Source organism: Adiantum capillus-veneris, chromosome 18 (assembly GCF_014529385.1).
Source record: "Adiantum capillus-veneris isolate H3 chromosome 18, ASM1452938v2, whole genome shotgun sequence".
Classification (NCBI taxonomy): domain Eukaryota; kingdom Viridiplantae; phylum Streptophyta; class Polypodiopsida; order Polypodiales; family Pteridaceae; genus Adiantum; species Adiantum capillus-veneris.
The window spans coordinates 60,649,170-60,673,186 of NC_140948.1; the positions used below are offsets into that span (position 1 = coordinate 60,649,170).

A 24,017-nucleotide genomic window follows, 5' to 3' on the forward strand; every position below is an offset into this window, starting at 1 on the left:
AGCTCTATATGAAGAATTATAGTAAGTTTTAAGTCGTAAATTTTAGAAAATTTTCAAGTTGTTTTGCCAAAAAAATCATAAAATGCTTATATTTTTGTAGAGATGACATTTTCTATGTTTGTAAAAGCCAAGTGTTAGTACTTATTGTTCTAAAAAAATGGAAAACCCTCAAGGACTAGTTTCCAAGTCACTTGCAAGTTATAAACATAATTGCATAATTGCCTACTACTCATACTACTGGCAACACTAAAAAAATTTCATTCGATACTTTTTGAGATTCTCTCTCTCCTAAGTCGCACTAGTGTTCACTTCCCCTCGCCATCGCTAGTACTGCAGTGCATCCTTCGACTTGAACCTCCTCACCCTGCTCATTTTTATCGGCCCAGACACAGAGAGGTCATCGCTTCTGCCGTGCGTCTCATCTTCACCTCAAAGAGATGTTGATTGAGAGAGAGAGAGAGAGAGAGAGAGAGAGAGAGAGAGAGAGAGAGAGACTCCATGCAGTTAATTGAGTGAAAGAAAGAGAGAGACAGAGAGAAGCCATGCAGTTCTGTCCCCTTTTCTGTTTTCCAAAAGGTGAAATAAAGATAGAGAAAAGATTCTTCTCTCAATTTCTTTTTAAAGATGGGTATCACCTACTTGAGCATGATTTGACTAAGAGCATAATTTTGTCCTTCGAAAGGTCCTCTCATAGAATTGGGGCTATTCTAGTGCAGTTTGACAACTGCAAATGACTCTATGTTGAGACAAAGAAAATATGTATTTTTTTTGGATCCCTAACTCAGTTAAGTCTCGTCACTTGAACCCTATCTTGATTTTTTTAAAGTGCAAAATTTCTTGAGTCCTCCACAATAACATTGAAACCAAGGTTTTACTTGTCCCAATTGTGTCCCTACCACGTACTTTTACACATTTGGTTGATCTACATGGAAAGTTTGAAGTTATTTGAGATTTTGAATGCTTATGTTTCAAGAATTAAAACATCAAAGTTTTCTTATGCATAGTTTGGAATATTTGAAATGATCCAATAATTGCTGCTTACCAAAGCACTTGTTACTTACCACCTCGGGTTCTCAATGGAGAGGGTAAACAATGTATCACTTTTTTAAATGCACAAATATATCACAAATATTTTTTTTAAATATACAATGCTATACTTGAAATGGCCATATCAAACACGTAGAACTTCACATTATTTTATATACACTTAAATAAAAATTTTACATATGAAACTTGCTATAATTCATAGCACAATTGTGGAAAGGTAACATACAATTTTCTACAAGGTCTCTTCATTTTTTTCTTGAGTTTATAATGTTGATTTCATCGCAATATTAGGGGGTCCACTTGATGATTGTAGTTCTTGATCATGATAGCTTCTAAAATGCAAGGCTATATTTTTGGAGGAACTTGTAAGTAGCATATTTAAGTATATCAAGAGGATTTTCTTAAATTCAGAATCTGATACAAGTAGCATTTAATCTAAATTTGTAATAAAAGAACACTTAAGTGTCTTGTTTTGGTACCAAACTAGTGTTAAGTACCTTATGAGCCAACTTACAATGAAATTTAACAAGTTCACAAATCATACTTTGAGCAAATCAACAAAAATTCAACAGACCAGAACTAAAATGTAGCATAGACCATAGTTCTAAATCTGTAAACGATTTCTCAAACAAATATATAGTATGAGCGTCATAAGATTGAGAGGAAGAGAGTTCATCCTATGGTTAATCACGAGATGATTGTGATAAATATTGCACACACAATAGCGAGTGGAAAGAAGGACATTGTAATACCATTAGAGATGATAAAATTGAAAAGAAAAAGTCCCAAAGTCCACACTTCTCATGCTACAATAGCACGACTCTTCAAAGCTTTCAAAAGCACAATAATACAAAGACCCTTATCTAGTTTTACAGATTGGTATGTAAAACTTGACTAAGGTTGAAACATCAAGACATAGTTATGCCACAAACTCATGCTTAGATCGAAATGATACGTTTTGACTTGCTAAATAGAAAAAAAATGCTAAAAATTTGCAAAAAGGATTTGTTTGTCTTTAAACAATTTTTTTTGCAAAAAATGGTGGCCATTTATTCCTACTTCCAATTGGCATCTACCAACACTATCCCCTCTCAATTCATGTCATCCTTGACATGGTATTTAAGGTGCAGTGTGTTTTGGAGGAGCATGCACCATCTTGCATGGTCAGTCATTTGAGTTCCTTTGATGCCTCTTTCATCTATCGCTACATCTACATAGAGATGGTCCCATTTTTTGAGTTGGGTGCTCTTTTCTAAGAGTATACATTCATGTGTTTAATTGGCAAGATCTCAATAAATCTTCACAATAGTCTATATTGTGTCAGTGATTCAATCCGGAGACCTCTTTCGACATATTGTCTCATTTGCAAAGATGCACCCTTTAGAATTTCCCTTGGCCATTGATTAAAGTCATGGATCATAGAGAGTGTGTCATGCTTTGTACCTATTTTTGAGCAGTCTTTAATGAAAACTTTCATAAATTTATATATTTTCTTTTTGCCAAAGTTTTGATAACCTATTTCCCATCAATATCGGCTAACTCTTGTTTCTCTTTTCTCACGAGTTTGAAAGAGCCATGGCAAGTGTTGCATAACATCAAGAGGTATCAAATGCTACTTGCAAACAATGTTGAACCATAACGGTTGATAGACTTTGGTGCTAATTCATAGTTAATCCAAATCTAACCTAATCACACACATGCTTAAAATTTGTGTAATATTTTTTGACAAATGAGAGACAAAGAGAGAAGAGAACCAGAAGAAGAGAGTTTTTAATGTAATTGAAAAAATTTCAAGAAGCTTCAAAGGTCTATTGAATGAGTCTTGATTTGTTTCTACAACAATTCCTTGATATGTTGGCCAAATGAACATAGTTTAACACATTCATCCACCAATATCACCATCATGTGGCCACTATGAGACATTGTTGCATCCAATTTGGTCAAAAACTTATTGCTCAAAGTACAAGCCAATAGCATAAAAAATATATCCATGTGTCTTGCCATCACACCAATCCTAGGGCTTGTAATTGGTCACATAGAGAATGAACCTTGGAACTGGTGCAAGATACGAGGAGACATTACAAGATAGGGATTTTAGACAACATACTTAGAAGAGGAGAGCATGCATGAAGACTTCTAGATGTTGCTTGGTCATGAGAGAAATGTTATATATACATATATATATATTTGTTTTCTCAATGTGTATTCATATAAAGTGAGTACAACCTCTATAGCTCTAACAGTACACAAATTATTAAATACAATAAAAGAAAAAATAGAGATAGGAATGAGAGCAAAGACAAACAAGGATTCCAACACATTTCCGTTCTATGTTCAAAAACACCTGTGGGAATGGGCATAAGAAGAGCTAAATGTAGTGTAAACAATCTCAAGAATATAAATGAATAGTTTCCTAGAAGCCGATCGCTCGCACAATAGCTTTTAACTTTGGCAAAATGGTGGTGTGCACTACTATTTGAAACATATGTCCAATGAAGTTTGAACTAGGTATCTTTCATTCTCACTTGGATAAAAGTTTACAGAGCCTTACTTGCGAGAGGAAAAAACCGTTTGTAACAATCAGTGTTTGGGAAAAATCATTTTCCTAAACATGCACTATTCCCTTACAATGTTCATCTAAAAGGAACTTTTGCAAAATTGACCTATTGTTAAAGATCTTTACGGTGTTTTCTTGGAACTTAAGGTGGGTTTTTGCAAGAACATAGATTTGGATTGAGGAGTGCCAGTGTTGCTTTCAGCTGGAGACTCGAGCCACACATGTCTCGAACTCTGGTAAAACAAGTAACAAGTGGATTATCCTTTTGCATCTCTAAGAAAATCTTACAGCTTGGAAACAGACCTGTTGGGAATTCACTCATTTTGAAGGTTTCCACACTCAATCCTCCCCTAATTTTAGTTCAAAATTTACAATAAAATTTACCTGTTGGGAAGTGATTAAATAGTTCCACTCAACCTTGGATCGCAGGAATTCAAATGCACGACGGGGAGAGAGGGGCGGGAAACGTGCAGGTACTTATGCTACAGCATTTGTCTTGGATTATGTCATGCAGGTGCAGGTCACGCAGCTTCTTCATCACCATCTTCTTCTTCCCCATATCTGCTTTCATATCCGCCCATCTCTGCGCTACCTGCGAGGGTGTGAGCATGGCATAATCCAGGTATCCCTTCACTTGATCGTGCGTGTAGTACGTGGACCTGTCCCCCTCATTCAGCTCTGCTCTGATTGCAAACCGTAGCGGCAGGTCCGGATTTGCTATGAAGAGCCTCCCGTATGAGATCATGTCCGCCGCACCGCTCCGGATTGCTTCCATCCCTGTCTCCCTCGTATACCCGCCACTTAGCATCACCCTCCCCTTGTAGGCTTTCTGGAACAGTTGCAGGCTTCTTTCCTCATCCCCTGCATGTGGGTCATAATCGATCAGTTTTGAAGTCAATAAACCCAATAGATAAATTTGAGCATGTTGAGAGAGGTTCATTCTTGATGTGCTGATTATACCAAACTTGCCTGCATTTGTTGTGATTGGTTTGAGTCCCTGATTGGTCATGCGAGGTTCCGTGATGTGGAGATAGGCAAGGTCCATGTTGTTGAGGTGCGAGATGAGATGCAGGCCAAGTGGAATTGGGTCAGAGTCATAAGCTCCAAGGTGATCTATGATGGGCGAGATGCGCATTGCCGTCTTTGGTCCCCCTATCTCAGACACTACTGCAGACATGACCTCCAATGCGAAGCGGCACCGATTTTCCACCGAGCCTCCATACTCGTCCTCCCGATTGTTTATGCCGTCCTTGAGAAACTGATCTATGAGGTAGCCATGTGCTCCATGAATCTCAACACCATCAAACCCTACACAATTTTTTGAGCTTTTGTTCAGATCAGATTTCTAACACTAATTGAAGTTAAGAGCAGATGGACCCTTTAGAGGGAGCTTGAAGCACCTGCTCGCATTGCATTTCGTGCTCCATGTTGGAACTGCTCCACCACCTTGGGTATCTCGTGCATGTCCAAAGCTCGCGGTTGTGAGTACTCAGCCATAACTCCATCAGGAAGCCGTATCTGCCGAGACTCTGGAACCTTTCTTGCTGTTGAGGATACGGGCCCATTCAGAAGCCCTTCCGCATCGCCATGAGGCTGGTAATCTGCACCATGAAAGAGCAGACTTAATTGGTAGACTGGTCAAAAAACTTTACAAATGTACTCCACAGAGTTCTAGCTCAACAACTTGTGTTTTGGAGAATTTGTATGCAGATTCGAGATGTATGCATGCAGTTAAATACAAATTTGCGACTTTCACACACTCACACACACCGTCAACATACATGTATGTGATGCCCGGCCCACATGCCATAACTGGCAGAAAATGTAGCCTCCTTTGTCGTGCACTGCACGGACCACATGGCGCCATTGTTGTACTTGCTCCTCTGTCCAGATGCCAGGAGAATGAGGAAATCTGCATTGGTCAAGTCAATGACTGATTAGCAATTCATCGCACATATCACTTTTTGGTATTGCTTGATGCTTCATACCCGATGCCTTCTTGAGAAATGGCAACGGCCTCAGTGATGAGCAAACCGCCTTTGGTTGCCCTCTGACCATAATATTCTTGATGAGCTTCTTGTGGAGCATAATTAAGAGCTCGGCATCGAGTAAGGGGTGCTGCTACAGCCCTGTTGTTATATCAAGTAAAGTTACAAGGGCAAGTTGATCACCACAAATGATTATAGTGCTCTTTTCATGTCTATATATGTGCATGTGCGCGTGCTTGTGAGTGCGTATGGATGTGCTTTTCACCGAGCACCAAAGAGGGCATTACCTATGGGAGAGAACGATGTTTCCAACCTCCAAAGGGGCCAGGAGGTTGCTGCAAATGTCATCCTCGCAATACTGAGAAAGGTGGTGAGTAGCAAGAGTAGGGGTTATGCCCTGCATAATGTTGCTAGTATATTGTGATCCTGGTAAATTTTGTCTTAATGCTCAAACAAAGTTAAATTTTATTTTTGGTGGAGGAAGGTGGGTGTATTGGTATGGTGAGGCTAAGGGTAATTAGTACAAGGTTTACTTAATTACGCTAAGACTAATGATTAAAACAAGCTTAATGTAAGTAACGACGATCAATATAAATAATTCAGGTTTGCACTAGCAAAAGCTCAAATTGTTGGGTGCATAAGGTAGTGATTAGCATTAATTAGGTAAGGTCTTAATTAAAGCAGTATCAACACCATCTATTGGTTCAAGTGAAATGGGCAGTGCTTGAATATGGCAAATATGGCGGGCAGCTCATTTATAAAGATAATGAAGGGACATTCATGATTAAGTTATGTTGACTCATTTTTAAGAAAAGGATTGTGCCTAGTACGTAGATTTTGTCAAGTCAAGAGGGGAGCATGCTTGCTTCCCTCATTCCACTTTGAGAGTCTTTTTCTCTTGCTTGACTACTATGAATTTTAGGGTGTACCCCCTCTTGTATGTTCAGAGAATATTCCAAACAATATCTTTTCATGTCTCTCTAAAAATTCTGAATGGAATTCTACTCCTCAATAAGGTTGCTTTTTGCCGGGCATTTCTTCAGGTTTGGGGGTATTTACGGGTGAAAATGTGAGTTATCTTGCAAAAAATACACAAAAATTCTTGAAACATCATAAAATCTTGGAAATTTGAACGGCAAGGGTACCCATCGTTAACCTTCAAATAGTTACATGTGTATTGCTTCTCTCTCTCTCTCTCTCTCTCTCTCTCTCTCTCACACACACACACACACACACACACACACACACGCGCACACACATGCGCGCGCGCGGCACACACACACACACACACACACACACACACACACACACACACACACACACACCCCCCCCCCCCCCCCCCCCCCCCCCCCCCCCCCCCCCCCCCTTTACATAAAATCCTTGTTTACTTGCTCAAGTTCTTTGGTAGTCATGCAATCTACCTCTTGCAACTTCATTTTTAAAGTAAATTCTGTTGTTGATCATTAATTCCCTCTACTTAGATGATACCATCTTTGGTCACGTCTCCTTCACATAGTCCTAAGAGCTTGTCTTCTCAAAGTAGGAGAGTGAGCAGGCGACCACCAACATCAAAGTCTTTGATTGTCTACCAAAAGCAATACCTTGTTTGTTCCCTTCCCTACACTTGATGTGAGGGCTTGGAAATTTCCTTATTAAGGCTTTGACTTTAAATACTTGCACATATTCCATTTCCTTGTTTAAGTCCAACGTCTCTATGGCTAACTTCTCAAAGACTGTACAAGAAAGTAAGGAGTTAATATTGGTGATAGGTAAAAGGCAACTCTCGGATGATTGGCTTAGGCCCATGTCACACATGGGACGGGGTGTTTGCGGCCATGTTGAGATGGCGTCGTTCCATTCGCCATGGAAAAGGTAAAACTTGGCCCCGAGCCTTTGTCACATGGGCAAGCAAGAGAGGCCGGCTAACTTCCTATTGAAGCGGCCAACTGCAAAAAGAATGAGCGCGAATGACGCTCATAGGTTTCGAACCCTGTCAATCAGTACGAAAGACGGACGCCTTATCATTTGGCTACAGCTGATTAGCTAGGAGAAGTGGGCATTAGTTACTATATAGCCTAATGTGACAGCCTTTGGCTGACCGTCTTCCAAAACGTGGAATGGCCACATGTCCCAGTGTGACAGGGGCCTTAGGGCGACTCTTGCCATCCGGTTGAACCTTGCTGTGTAAAGAATTCGGCTTTTGGTAATATTATACTGTTAGGTACTTCTAACTAAGCTTTGATGTATCCATCTGGTCCTCAAGGCTCGACATGACCTGCAGGCTGATTTCTATATTTCTTGGGGCATTTTAATACAGTCACTCACAATTGTGAGTTTTGCCAAAAAAAAAAAAAAAACATCCAATGTCTCCCTTTGCATTTGACTGTCATGACCGGGGTCATGGGTTCCAATGTGGTCAAGTGATTGGGATGGTGCTTACGCATATGTTTTGTATCATCATGAACGAAAATACCCGTATTGTCAAAAAAAAAAAAGGTTGAACATCTCTCTCTACACACATATCCTAGCTACCTTTTCAAGCCAGGTTTAAACGAGTTGACGCAAAGTGATTGGAAGAAAACGAGTGACGGTATGTTTGAACCAACCAAATTCTGGGTGACCCATCCCCTTGGAAATGCACCTTTGTCCAATCCCATTTAAGATGGTGGTCACGGGAGGCTCAATTATCAGTAACTCAGGTAGATAACTGAGCCTGCAATGTGGTCACACATATCCTACTGATGTAGCTCAGTACTACCGAGCATAGCCTTTTGTAACTGTGCTGATTTTGACATAGTTGCACTAGGGGGTGTTTGTAATACATTTAATGCGGGCAGCTTTCAAAGGAATCAACGTTCTCTCTCTAGATCCTCTCTCTTTTCTACTTGCTAGCAAAGTTAATATCCTCCATGTAGCTTTTGTAGATTGCCACATGCAAGTAATCGTTGATAACTCTGCTCGAGCATGATCGTGACCATGACTGAGTTATCACTCATTCAATCCATTTAGGTAACTTAGTAGCCTCAATTAACTAAATGGATAACTGAGACCTTGCATGACCATAACCTAAGCACGGAATGTGAGCTATACAAGCTTACATTCCGTGTTCATCTTTTAGTCTGTGCTTGATTGGTTGAAAATGTCATCATCATTTGTAGGAGAGCACTGCTTCCATCCCTTGTGAGCAAAAAAAAGCGGAGGCTAAAGAGATTGTTGATAGGCCCATGTGAACCAAGCCTAAGTCTAAACATTATTGATACTTGAATCATTCTTAGAGGGAACATTTATTACGAATTTGAATTCACAACACTTTTTGGCCGACTTAAGAGCCGGGTTGCGCCCGTGTGGTTGGGGGAGCGGGAGGCATCGAGTCGCACCCAACATCACTTTTCAACGTAGAAAAGACCATGGTAGAAAAAATAGCACACATGCTTGGCCGTCATTGTCTCCAGTTACCTTACGATCAAGGAGAAAGGAATTCTCCCGTAACCCTCACTTAAGCTCCCCCGTTTTGAAAGTAATAGTAGGGTTATTGGGAGCATTCGATTTTCATGCAAAAGTTTTTAGAATTTCTGAAAATGGTAAACATCCTCACCCTGCTCCAGCCACTTGCCCTGCGTGCGACCCGGTGTTAAGGCCTCTTGAAAGTCATAAGGGCAATTGTTGATTGTTGGTTGGTGCCACTTGGAAAATTAATGATGGCCAACAAGTTTTAGTCCTGTTTTTCTTGCATTGTTTCAGAGGGCATTTACCGAGGGACCAATCACTCTCTTTCAAGATTTTCTTTTTTCCATAAAAGCGAAAGTAAATTGTATTAGAAAGGAGACAATATATACATCGGTGGAACCCAAAGACGAGGTTCACAAATGGTTACTTTTCAAAATGTTAAAATCTCAAAAAAAAAGTACATATTCGTAAATAGAATACGTTCTTGGAAACATGAATGGAACAAGACCTTCAACTTGCTACATCTCTCTCAAGATCTCCTCCAATTTTCACAGGCTTAAAGCTAGACCACACATCACCAACTAGGGTAAAGGGGTCAATAAAAAGCCGGTTTTGAAAGGAGGATGCACATACCTCCAATTTTGGGTTGAAATCTGCTCCAAATTAGAGACAACGTGGAGTCCCTTTCTTGTTGGACAATGCCGATGAGATTTTCTGTGGACCGTCCGATCATGGGCTCAATCCCCTGTGGCATCATGGCTCATTATACGCCCTGCAATGGATTCCCTTTTGCCCCAAATTTTATCACAAACTGAAAACGTTTTGCTGCTATACTTTACCTATGTCGCGCCACTTGTGTTGGGGACTTTTGTGCTTGTAGGCATAACCAATAGCTTCATTTTGCGCCCTTCCACGTCCAAATTGGTGCAGCGTGTTGGTCGCAGTAGCTCTCCCCGCTTAGCTGGCCTTAAGTTGGCCCCTTTACCCTATCTCTTAAATCATTATTCCATGTCCATAGGGCATGTGTCCTCCTCTCTTTTTTTTTGCAAAACTCACAATTGTGAGTGAATTGTATTATAACCATCGAAAGAAATACAGAATGGCCTCAAGCTCAAACCGAGCCTTGAGATTTGAAAGATAACAAACTGGACGCTTTTACAATATATTTGAGCTAACCTTCTAGGCTTTACCTTATGGGTACCAACATGGCTTTGATAGTCCTAGACTAATCACTCAAGTCTTGTTTGCATCCAATCATGCACATCGTCCTAGGATCCCTTTGTTCTAGGATCTTTTTTAGTTCATGTGGAACTACAAGTGGAGCTATGAGCTCCACCAAGAAATGAAGAAAAATTGTTCTCTTGAGGGTGTAGGGACTCATTCAACCATCTAAAATGAAACATGGGATGCACTTAAAGGTGCAACTCAAGTTTTTAAGCTAATCTCTAGTCTTCTTGAGGATTCTAAAGGGTCTCCAATATTGTGGAAAAACATTACTGCGCTTTCTTGTTTCCATGGTTTGTGATCGCGTAAGATCCTTCAAAAAACAACCCACCTTCTTCAAAGGTGGCGCATGAAAAATAATAGATTGCCTACATCATCTTACCATGATCTTGTGCACTAGCCTATAGGTGCTTTCTTTTGTTGCCTTCCACACGACATTGATTTCTTCAAGGAAATCCTTGCTAGATTGAATCTTCTCCTCTAACCCTACGTACTTGGGAGATCTAGGTGAAAACCCTATAGCCTTGGGAGATCTAGGTTGAAAGCCATAAATCAACATAAATTGTGTGAAGCTGGTAGCCAAACTTCAAAAGTGTTGTAATCAAACTCCAAATGTGGTGGATAATCTCCCCGTTACCTCCCCTCCCTTAAGAGGAATTTTGTTCTTGGAAAACAAAGTAGAGAAGCCTCTAATAGCACTCTAGTGGAGAGGGAGAATCGAGAACACCCTTAGAACACACACAAATGTCCCTATATAGCTCAGGGTATTCACAACACTCTATCTTCTCAAAAACACCTCTAAAAAGTCACTATTTGCTAGCAAACTCTCACCTATGCCCTAAGCCACTAGATTTCACCTTCAAACTCAACACAATTCACATGCGAACCATTGTTTGCACACGCTTGTTACTACATCACAAACACACCCATCATTTTGCACCGCTCAATTTGCTACCTTTTGCACACACAACACCTCTCTCATCTCTCTTTGCACCACAAGACCTTGGAGGGGCACACATGCCAACACATGCCATAAAACACACGCATAGAAGCATAGAAGAGAAGGGGGAATCAACACAAAAAACACGTCAATGAAGGCTTCACTTCACAAAACAACCATACAAAAATATGCTCCAAGCCGGCACACTCCTCGCTCAACATAACCTTTGGCAACCCTCTTGGCTCCACATCAACTTCATGGCTCAACAACCTCCAATCTCCAAGGCACACTGGCCCCAACGACCACCAATGGCTCCCTAAAGTGGCAAAAGCCCCAAAAAAGGGCCAAAAAAGCCCCTATAAATTGTGAGAACTCCCTCTTTATAGGGGAGGCTAAAAGACCAAAAAAGAAAAAAAAATTCATGTTTGCTCGTACAGCTCTTTTGAGCTCATTTTTTAGAATTTTACATTCACTTCACATGCTACAGACGGAAACATGTGTGCCTTGCAAAATACCCAAGATAACACAATATCTAGCATAAACTGACAAATCTGCATACTTGGCGATTCCCATAGCACATAAACCACGACATATGCGAACAAAGAGAGACTAAGAGCGAGACAGAGTAAAAGAGTACGTGCAGACACACCTCCTAGAGTAGAGTGCTACGCCAACACGTCGAGAGAGAAGAGAGGAGAGGAGAGAAGAATACATAGACACTGGGTGCAATCTCCCCCCGTGCAAGAGTGACCATTTCCCTCTTGCACGTATTTTATTTATAGATTTCTTGAATGGTCAAATTGAGTACAAACTGGCCGACCGGTCATAAATGGCCAAAGCTCATAAAAGAGCAGTTGAATAATAAAATGTACAATATATATATTTCCATTTGCATAGGCCTAGCTCGGTCCAGTCTTTTCCACCTGTCAACTGTAATAAATAATAAAATATCAATTCTATAACATACCTCTCTATTGGAAAGCAACTATTCTCAATTGCGAATATAAAAATCTGCAAACAATACTTGTCAAAAACAATGATTAGAAATTTGTATTAAATAGTAAAAGAGAAATCCATAAAATTAGACAACATTGCTTATGCCTGCCGTCATCCACATACTACCTATTCTAGTGTCCCATACTACGAGAATAAGTAGTATATGTCATATCTGATGAATCATGATATCATTGGTCACACTCATCATTGTATAAATCAATTCTCATCAATCTCAAGTTCACTTTCATAAATACTGTCGCCACAGAAAATCATCATATACCAATTTCAATCCAAATCCAAATATCCTTCATTTTTTATACCCGGGTAACAAAATCATACGAGTTGCAGTGGTGGCCAGTCACTGCAGCATGATTTTGTGATCGGTGTTGCCTAAATCGAGGAATCTACACCTGACGTGCTGCCTAAATCGGCGAATCTGCACTAGTGCTACCTAAATCGGCAAATCTGCATTTGATATAATTTCAAAAAGTGTGAATATGTAGTTTGTTGTTGTGCTGCCTAAATCGACGAGTCTGCACTAGATGAGCATTGACACACTGCCTAAATCAACGAATCTGTGTGCATGTGACAAATGGACTAGACAAAACATAATAAAAACAAAACATTTATTACCTCTGTGACACCACATTGGAGTGAAGTTGAGTAGCAGAGTACTTACTAATTGTTGTTCACTAACCCAAAGGACCTCAATTCATGTGAGGAGCTGCATACCTTAATGTCAAATCCTCTCAATAGAAATTACATTTAGTGCAAGCAAAAGCTAGAACTTTAGAGATGGTTAATTTCACAATATGCCATAAGAGAACATAGATAAACAAAATATCTTGTTCCTTCCAAATTGTCCAATGGTATTATCCTTATCGCAAACTGTGTGAGTTTGTCCCCCTAAATTTAATTGTACCAAAAGAAAATAAGTTACAAGGAAGTAGAGAACGTGAGTATTATTGTAGTAGTATATTAAGCAAGAACAATGCGGTATAGGTAGATAAGAGATGATTGATAATGACAAATTCTTAAGACATATGATAGTAATAGATGTATTTAGGAGCTGACTCAATAAAGAAAAATGAAGATCAGTAGCAAAATCATCATGTTGTTTAAAATAGCCAATTAGATTTTTTTATAATTTTCTTTAAAAAAATTTGTTTATTGACACCTATCAACCACTAGTGGAAACTCTTGGAAAGGATCTTTAATCATTCCCTGGAATGAAGACCGCTACTAAGATAAAATTTTTGGTAAATATTCAAATTGTGCCATGAAAGAGATTATTGGATGAGAAAAATCAAAATAAAAATTATTGGGTTCTTGTTAGTTCCATTACTTTTTGAAGTAAGAGGCCTAAAAGAGTGTTAAAGAAGAGACTAATAGTGGAAATATTAGCAAGAGATTGTAGGAATTTTGGAAGACTCCTATTAGAGCATTGTGATCGAATGACAGAGATTGTTAGTGGGTGTACCTCGAGAGCTCTTCAGGTTCTCCACCATTCAAGGAATTATGAGACTATGCCAAAGAAAATAGACAAGTTAATTATTATTTTTCCTCGGATTTTGGACTGAATTGTTGCCCAACTACGAATACTGCAAATTTAAAAAGCGTGCGGACTCTCCAGCTAGTTGGGACCAAGTTTTTACATGACAAGATTCCTATGCTTGATAATAGCTTCTAGAAGGACATTTGTAAGCTTGGTGCTTGAGAGATCCAAGGAAGTAAGGCCAGTCAGATTTCCAATGAGATAGGATTGCCTTTGACATTAAAGTTGCATACAAATGGCCAAAGCGGTGCCATTATAGTTAATACCAAAAGATGCATCTCAAGCACCATTTTGAAGAGCTTCTTGGTGGAAAAACAAAAAAAAATTGTTCCCTAAAAGAGATATTATAAGTCAGGCAAGTATGCATTCCATAAAGCATGCAGCCGTTCCAAGGTAGCTTCATATGCACACAATTATAGTACTATGTTGTCTCATAGAGAATGCTGGACAACTCCCTCGCATATCATCAGAGAGATAGTAGGCTAGAGTAAAATGTTCCAAGGGTAATTATTAAAATCAAATTTGCTGCATGATCGGAAACCTAAGGGGGAAGATACACTCCGCACGAGATTCATACTTTGTGGGAAACAACCCCAAGATTTTTTCTTAGCTTCCGGACCCTTAAGCGAGGCTCCTCCAACAATAAATCCATTTATATCTTCTTTCTTTGCCACAATTGGCTCCATTCACAGAACCACCATAAAAGGCACGAACGGCCTTAGCAACTTTGATGGAAGAAACGTTCTTCTCCATCCAACCATGGATGACTGCATGGACTTCCTAAGCTTGTAGAGGTGTTGCTACCTTGCCAGTGCCAATCGCCCACACCGCTTCGTAAGCAATCACAATGTTGTCCCATCTCTGCACCGCATCTACAAATGCTTTTAATTGCTCAAAGAGAAATGAAAAGTCTTCCCAGCTTCACACTCTTCCAGTTTCTCACCCACACAAGCAATAACCTTCAAGGTCTATGATAGTGCATAAGCAGCTTTTTTACCAACAATAAATTCATTCATTTCACCAATAACGTGTATGCACTCATAATGGCCAAGAATTACCCATTCATAGCCAATGTCCTTCAACTGTTCAGTCACCTACTCTGCCCTGGCATGTATGGAAGCCACATTACCACAGCGTGCGTGATGTGAGGCAGGAAACATGGCGCTTTAGTGTGGTGTGTGGGAGGAAGTTGCAGAGCAACGATGTGGGGGCTCCCTAGTTGGTGAGTAGGTCAAGACCCTTGTATTGATTTTTTTAAAGTTTCCAAAAACAACAAAATAAACATAGATATTGTGGGCTCTATCGACGACTACTACTCTATGGAGTTCGTGATGTGAGACAGGCAGCATGGGACTACGCACGGTTAGGTAGGGAGGAGACAGGAGCATATGTGTGGTATGCATGGAAACAATGCTCTACACCTGCATGGTCTTTGGTGGGCGGCTGTAAAGAGGAAGAGAGAGATAGAGAACTCCAGTTTAGGAGGGGAGGTGCACCGTTGGGACTGCGAGAGGGTGAGGGACGGTTGTTGGCTATGAGCTCTTGTGAAGTGGTTTGGTAGCCGTCGCAGGGCATCAATATGATGTTAGGCCCAGAGGAAGAGAGTCAGTGCATGTGGTGGACGTGCACTACATGGCTCAAGTAGTGTGTGTGTGTGTGTGTGTGTGTGGTTGAAGTTTCACACAAGATCAACCACCATGCAAGGTTGTTGAGATCGTCCCCATGCACTGTAGTGAACACTCCAGATGGGGCCACTTCAGCACCACCAGTAGGCGAATCAAAAAGTCTACAATTTTACCTATGGCATGAGGGTAGCTTGAAGGTAACCTCGCCTTGCATGCAATACGCTACCATTAACCCATTAAGTGGATGTCATACTGTCTTGGAGAGTTTTTCATCACTCAAAAATCCTCTCTTAAAACCCAACACCCCAGTTAAGACTGCACTTTTCTCCTGTTTTGAAACTGCTTGCAGCGTGCATGAATTATGGTCGCACCAAAGAATTAGCTGCCCGCCTCCCACACAGGGTAGAGGTACCTACTAATAAGTTTGGCTACTGCCCATTGGTGATGTCTTCGGCCTTGGCTCCAGCTCTTCGACGCCCCTAGAGTTGTATTTATGGTAGCAAACCCTTTATCTCTTGGGGTTAGTTTCTATGGCAAGAGTAAGCAACACAGGAAAAAACAATTTCCACTTTCTTGGGATTGTTTCCAACTACCTTAAATTGACACCATCTTGAGTCAGAGTTATTGCATTCACAATTTGTCAAAATATTCGGGACGCCCCCTTTGATAAATGACCTCTTTTCTTTTTCTTCTTTCTTCTTCTACTGCAATTTATCTATCCCCCCCCCCCCCCCCCCCCCCCCCCCCCGCCCCCCACACACACACACACACACATGCACATATATCTATGTATATCTAGGTGGGCTTGCTATAATCACAATTTCAAGAAGGATTACTATTAATTGTATCCCAAAACTTCCCAAAGACTTATAGCATTAAGAAGAGAGAGCATTAGAAAAAATATGAACCCTCTAGGGGCCCTTTGGGATTAAGGTTAATTAGAGGTCAGCCAATAGGAAGAGGGTGGTGGACACACTCTATACCCTCAAAAAAGTAGGGGGACAAGGTAGCCTTACACCTCTTAATTGCCTCTTACCTAGTGAGAAGGTAAGGGAGGTGGCTAGGGGAAAGAGGGGGGGGGGGGGGGGACCACTTTGATCTCTTTTCCCCCACTTTTTGGCCCGGATTTAAAAATATACTAAAAATTTCAAAATTTCAAAAAATTTCAAATTTCAAGTTTTCCCTCCTTAAAAGGTCCCCAAATCTATTTCATGGTCAAAAAAGTATTTTTGACCTTCAAAAGTTAAAAACGTGCACTAAAAAATCCAAAAAATTGCTTTTTTAAAAAAACAAATCAAAACATCATTTTCACCCTCCAAAGTCTTTCCAAACCTATTCTATAGCTAAAAAGTGTTTTTCTCTCTCTATAAACCCTTTTCCAAGCTCTCCATTGCTGCAACAACCACATGCACCCCCTATAGTCCATCATTATCTCTTTGCTAGCTTTCTCCCACCTCCATTGTAGCACCAAGCAAGCTCCTCCTCCATCTCTTCCCCTTGCCCACCACATAGTTTCACACCAAGCTAGCTCCTCTCCCTTCTTTCACCTCCATTACAACATGAAACAAAATTCTACTCCTTCTACTTTCATTCACTCACACTACATGGAAACCTCTACTCCCGAAGGTGGCAAAAGTATGAGCTCACATGAGTTGCATACCACAACAATAGGAGGTGTGAATATCGCGTGGGCATTGCAAGGGTTCATCTCCAACATAAAAATAGAATGGTAAGAAAACTATCCTTGTAGCTTACATTCAGAGCTTAACATCATCTCCATCTTTAAGTTTATCATGCTGGAGATAATTAACCTCTTTATGGCTTTCAATGTTTAGGCTTCACACCTCATAACACTGGGGGGTGCTATTTTGTTGATGGCTTTGGTGCGCCATCTACAGTTGTGTAGCATGTGATTTGAGTTTCACAATGTAAGTAAGTTGTGTTATCTATTGAGAGTCGTCAAAGATTTTTCTTGTAATTTATTGTTCGTATAATTGTCATTAGATAATTGGAATGATATCATTTTGTACTTTATAACTTTGTGCTCACATAATCTTTCGTTTACTTACAGATTCAACTTGTTTTAAGAGGACATGAGCAAGCAACCATGTGTAGAGATGGAAATCACTCTATTTTTGTTCCTTGAGGAACCTTTCACTACCATGTTAAAAGATTTTGATAAGAATAGTAGGTATTTTTTAGAATCTTGAACCAATAGGGACTCTCTAAGAGCTCTCATAGAAGCCATCCATATAGTACTACTATCTTCCCTAGTGTCATAGACACACAAATACTCAAGTGTATGAATCTCTAGATGAGGAAGACAAATACTTGTAAGAGAAGCCTAACAGCAACAACATTGTCTCCATTTGTAATTATTTTTCATGAGGCTGGATTCCTCTATAAATTCAATATAAATATGTTTTTTTGTTAAATGGTGTCGCATTGAGTGAGAGTATTTAATTTAGATTACTGAAGTTTCATACAGATCTGAGAAATATTGTTTACTTTTATGGATATTTTTATTAAAGTGGATCATAAACTTTGTCAAGATGTCCTCATTTGGGGATGTTGAATATATATCATTAGCAATGTTTCACAAGTTAAGAAAGCTAAACTCTTGCTTTCCAACATTTTATTGCTTCCATACTATGCATATGCCAAGCTTGAGTAGAGAAATCACTTGAGATGGAGGTGTCTATGTATAGGGGTGACTTATTATTGATTCTTGTTTCATCATACATATATTGTAAAGCCTTTGAGTTTCCAACTTTTTGAGTAGTGTTGACAAGTTTTTGGTATGAAATCTTCTTAAATATCCCTATTCATTAGCTATTGGTAGCTATTTCTTTGGTATTGCTAAAGATGATACCAATAGCTATCACCTTGTGAACTTAACTGTTAAATTCCGGATTTTATTTTTACCATGTAGCTCATTTGGATAGAGAAAGTCTAAACATAAATTATGGATACATGCATTGTTAACATAGAAGATATGTACCACTCGAGTCTATGTAAACTTCCAATCAAGAAACCTTTGGTTGGATACTATAACAATAGGGGTCACATGTGGTTTCAAATACCAAAGAAATGGCTTAACCAAAAGATTCCCAAGAACACTAGGTGGACACAAGGAAGTCAAAATTGGCTCCTTGTTTGGTCGATTTCTAGTGTTTAATGTTTAGTGCACAGGATTTGTGAGGCCGTTGACATGGGGAGTTCACTAAAGTATATGTAACATAGCACATGTGTTCAACAGAAGGGATTTTATATTCTTGTAAAGTTGCAGAAACATGTGTAGATAAGGCCTATAAGGGGTACTTTTAATCCATTCTAGTGAACGCACGTGATATAGGAAAATTTTACATAGTGAATGCTCCGGACCTTTGAACACAAAGAAAGGGGGGGGGGGAGCTCTAATTACATCTGAGTGAAAAGAAGTGGAATTTGTACTGTCATGTTGCATAAAGATTTGCTTTCACTTAATCTAAAAAAAAATTGGTATCCTGGGGTGCAGACAAGGCCATATAATGCAAAAAAAGGGATGGCCACAAGGGCGCGTAGTGAGCCATCCAAAACTGCTGGATGGGCCATATGTGGGCCCTTGTGACCACCCTTTTTTTGCATAATTAGGCTATTGTTGCACTCCAGGACCCTGGAAAAGATGAGATGAACCTAAAATTGAACTTTTCAAGCACATTATGCCTTTCTTCAACTCAACTTACTAGTTCCCTGCACCAAAAGGGCAAATCACATTGGACAATATAAAAATCTAGTCTCATGCTGCATAAACATCTGGTTTCATCAAATATTAACATTATTGCTATTATAAGGGGCAGACAAGGCCATATAATGCAAAAAAAAGGGTGGCCACAAGGGCGCGCAGGTGAGCCATCCAAAACTATTGGATGGGCCATCTGTGCGCCCTTATGGCCACCCTTTTTTTTGCATAATTAGGCTATTGTTGCACTCCAGGACCTTGGAAAAGGTGAGATGAATGTAAAATTTAACTTTTCAAGCACATTATGCCTTCCTTCAACTCAACTTACTAGTTCCCTGCACCAAAAGGCCAAATCACATTGGACAATATAAAAATTTAGTCTCATGCTACATAAACATCTGGTTTCATCAGCTATTAACATTTTTGCTATCCTAAGGGGCAATCAAAGCTAGAAAATGCAAAAAAAAGGGTGGCCACAAAGGCGCGCAGATGAGCCATCCAAAACTGCTGGATGAGCCATTTGCGCGCCCTTGTGGCCACCCTTTTTTTTGCATTTTCTAGCTTTGTTTGCCCCTTAGGATGACAAAAATGTTAATATTTGATTTAAATTTAACTCTTCATGGCCAGAACCACTTAACTTAAAACACATGGATAAACTGAAAAGCCAAATCACTATGGAGACAATAGATACAACTCTTAATCATTTTGTCATTGCAAAGTCATCTGAAATGATGTGAGCCTCTGCAACTTCTTGAATAGCCTCCAACGCTATTGCTTGCATTTTATACTGATTTCCATAGCTTTGAAGCACCTCCTTCACCGTGTGAGCATATTTTTGATGCATGGCCATGATTCAAGTGTTGAACTTTTCGGTTGTTTTCAACAGCTTTTAGATTTCAATTGGCTCCGAATCTGTCTGGGCTTGTCTCACATGAATTTGTTAATCTCATCGCGTTCTTCGACCAGCATGTGATGAGAAAAAATCATATCTTGCTCGCATTCTCCAAAAATCAACGTGCAAGTTGACAATTTATTTAAAAATGATGTAAAACATACATTTTTTACTTTTTTCTTAATCTACGGGCTCCAACGAGCATTAAAACCATGGAATCTGAAAATACTCAAAGAACCATTGTTTTGTATTGTGTTAAGGGCTGTATTTCCTACATACAAAACTTTCCCAAAATCTCGCCCTAACACCTTCAAAAGTGGCTTCCAAGAGTGCACTCGGTCAAAATTTGAAACTGAAGAAAAACAATCAGAATGAACTCCTAGACTGTGTATAAATTTTAGAATAACCAAAATTTCCTTCAAAAAAATGTTATGCTAAAAAATTGAAAATAGCCCCCCATTGGACTCCCCACAACGATAGAAGTCAAAGGGTTCAAGGAGAGGTATGGTGTCACAAGTGCATGGTGGGAATCTCATCGAGGTTTATTTCGTCAAGATCTCTTGTACTTTATCATGTCTTCTCATGTACAATCTTACAAAAAAAAAAAATGACACTTTAAATGACTACAAATCTTATTTAACTTATCAAACAATCTAAAATATGGTAGACCAAGAGTGCTCTTACACATCAACAAACAAAAAAGTCCAAACTTCTTCTCATTAACTTTGATAAACATACATTCTAAACAACTTCCAAGGGGTAGTGCAGTCATAGTTCTTACATCCATTCCATGACATGGTATGCTCATGGGGTGAACTATCATAAAAAAATATCTCTGGTGGGGGTGCTCTCATGTTAGGAAAGGGTGTGCTGCTGATGAAAAGCTATTGTATTGTCCTACTAGGGATCTCTCCATGTTAGCATAGTGATTTTTAGTGTAGTGGGAGCCACATTGCTTGAGGAGAGCTTTGTGCCACCGTAAAAGCTTCATGTTATGCCAGTTCCTTGAGCCATTCTTGCATTAGGATGAGATTACCCACCTCTAATAAGGATGGATTTGAAGCACCTACCTGCAAGATGTAACAAAGAAGGCTCTTTTGGAGGAAAAGTGGTGACACTTGACATCTCTAACCTACACCCACTGTTTCTTGTAATGCCACTGTTTTGAGCTGAAGAGCTTGACATTCGTGCATCCACGAATGCAAAGAAGAACCTGCACCCATACACAACCAATTGCAATAGCCTAACAAGCCTACTTCTCCCCTCCCAAGATATTGAAGAACCATACACATTCGTCTCACCGACAGTATGACGATCTTGGGATGACCTCTGCTCACCCTCACGTGCGGCCTTCGATGCAAACACCGCGGACAAGCAATATGTACACTTTTGTTGTGCGGAGTACATGGTGGTGGAGGCATACAATTTGTGATATCCGTGAGCACCATGGCAGCTGTTGCGTGAGGAAGCAAAGAATGAAAAGAAAGAGGGGGGAGGGAGAGGGAAGAACATGGGAGGAGAGAAGGGGGCAGGGGGGGGAGAGGGAGAGAGAGGGGAGGAGGAGGAGAGAAGGGGGTAGGGAGGGAGAGAGGAGGAAGGAGGAGGAGAGAACAAATGTTTTTTTTTTTGAGATTTTTTTTTGAAAAAGTGGACTTTTAGTGTTTGTAGGTTTAAAAAAATGTCAAAAAATGATTTTTTGATGTGTATATATGTTGGGAGGGAGTTTTAAGTCAAAAATAAGTAAAAATAATTTTTTTGAAAAAAAGTCAAATTTTGGCTCTTAGTGACCCACGTTTTTGCTGATGTGGCCACACCCCTTTACTCCCTTCACTTTCCAAAAGCTAAAGAGAGAAAGTGACCTCTTAGGTCCACATCCTACATGTGTCTAAAAAAAAGGCTAGAAAAGTCTACTCAAAACTAACTTCTTGAATGCCCTTGTCCCCTTAACCCTACATAACATTAGCCTTAAATTAGGATTCCTTACAAGGCCCATGCAAAGTCCATATTTCTCCTAATGGTAAACAAAAAATTTATATAAAACAAAATAGAAGCATATAATTCTACTTATTTGTGTTACAAAATGTGACGAGCTATGTTGTTGAAAAGAAAATCTTACACGAGGTGTTTTCTTGTTACCAAGAGCGTATCCTCAGCTCTGATACCACTGCTACAAACGAAAACATGGCTGCCCTGCAAAATACCCAAGATAACACAATATCTAGCATAAACTGACGAATCTGCATACTTGGTGATTCCCATAGCACATAAAGCACGACGTATGCGAATAGAGAGAGACTGAGAGCGAGACAAAGCAAAAGAGCACGTGTAGACGCACCTCCTAGAGTGGAGTGCTATGCCAGCACGGCAAGAGAGAAGAGAGGAGAGGAGAGAAGAATACACAGACATTGGGTGCAATCTCCCCCTGTGCAAGAGTGACCATTTCCCTCTTGCACGTATTTCATTTCTATATTTCTTGAATGTTCAAATTGAGTACAAACTGGCCGGCCGGTCATAAATGGCCAAAGCTCATAAAAGAGCACTTGAATAATAAAATGTACAATATATTTATATTTCCATTTGCATAGGCCTAGCTCAGTCCAATCTTTTCCACCTGTCAGCTGTAATAAATAATAAAATAACATCACACACCACATTTAGCATAGTTTGCATGCTACTACAACTCAACAACTTTCCCTTTTTACACCGCATAGGAACGGCCTCTGAGGCCCTCAGCTAGCTTTCACTCCAATCCACTATATGAGCACCTCCATGGAAGTCCCTTGAGGGGAAACGATGGCGCCGTCGCTGCCCCGTACTTCCTCTTTAAAAAACCTTTGGCACGGAAACTTCCTCTACAAAGTGCCACATCATCACCTGCTCGTGGGCGCCCACTAGCCGCCATCGGCCACCACGTCCGCCATCTTCTTCAACAAAATCCGTCGGCCAACCGCCATCAACAGAGCCGCAAACGGCACGCACAACGCCACCGACGAGAAGCCATAGCCACCATGCAAGGGGAGCTCCTCACTCCACATTGATACTCCAAAGTGAAGAGTGCATGTGCACGGATGCATGCATGCGCGGTGCGATGTGTGAATACGAGAAGGGGGGAGAGAGAGAGTAGACGCTGTGTGGGTGGAGTAGGTCTCAAATGTGCTACTCCTTATTCTTGGTATATGTACAAGAATAAGGTGAGTTGTGGGTAGGTGCCCATCGCTTGGGCGGCCAAGCAAGGCATATAGGCCTTTACCCCAACAATCTCCCACTTAAAGAAGAATGTGCCGATAAGTGAGTCCTACTAGCTAAACTATTATTATGCACAAGAAAACATGTGAGAGACTCTCAACCTACACCCACTGGCTCGCTCAGTCGATCTACATGCAGTTGTATCGGCTCTCAGTGGTAGGCGAGCGTGCGTAACCACGCTAGGTCTTGAATGTAAATCCCGCAGACTACTCTATAGATCTGCAAAACTTTACTATGAATCATGCTAGCATCAGTCACTGTATGACTGACAATCCCTACTGCAAATTCTCTCGCTGCAGCTGCTAGGTCAGGACTCAACACTAGTAGGTCGTACATGAGACACCCAAATGTTGACAAAATGTGCACAAATCTGGCTATACTCGCCTTGCCTGCACTATTTGCATGTACTACACCGACACACTAGGATGGCTACGTCCTTCTCACCCATAGGCGAAACTAAGCGTCCTGGTACCAACTTATCAACCTCTATCATGAGCATATCAAAGAGCTCCATGTCCGTCATCTTTACTTGTGTCTATAGGGAGCATGCCTGCTCTACCTCTACCTGCACAGACTCTAGAAACACCTGTTGTGTCTCGCTAGAGCAATGTCGCTCTACCTCTATCCCTATAGATTATACTGGCATGCCTGCAAAGCCAAATGCTCCGTCTTGTGAGCATGGTGGACCTCACCCAAGAAGGAGACACATCTCGTCTCTTGCTCAAAGCATGCCGGCAACAAAACTGAGACCATGCCGTCTCAAACCTTAAACAACCACC

General features: G+C 40.4%; 1 protein-coding gene and 1 pseudogene across 1 annotated transcript; both read right to left on the reverse strand.

Annotated features, from left to right (window-relative positions):
• Window positions 1-3,573: 3,573 nt before the first annotated feature.
• On the reverse strand, window positions 3,574-6,144 carry LOC147435745 (12-oxophytodienoate reductase 3-like). Its single transcript, XM_086488035.1, has 8 exons — window positions 5,880-6,144; window positions 5,593-5,733; window positions 5,386-5,516; window positions 5,005-5,205; window positions 4,574-4,912; window positions 4,146-4,465; window positions 3,989-4,021; window positions 3,574-3,837 (listed from the first exon to the last, which is right to left on the reverse strand). Exons 1-8 carry the CDS (start codon window positions 5,993-5,995, stop codon window positions 3,727-3,729), a joined length of 1,392 nt encoding a protein of 463 aa, XP_086344161.1. The 5' UTR covers window positions 5,996-6,144; the 3' UTR covers window positions 3,574-3,726.
• Window positions 6,145-14,236: 8,092 nt separating this feature from the next.
• Window positions 14,237-23,761, reverse strand: LOC147435746 (triosephosphate isomerase, chloroplastic pseudogene; annotated as a pseudogene).
• Window positions 23,762-24,017: the final 256 nt, after the last annotated feature.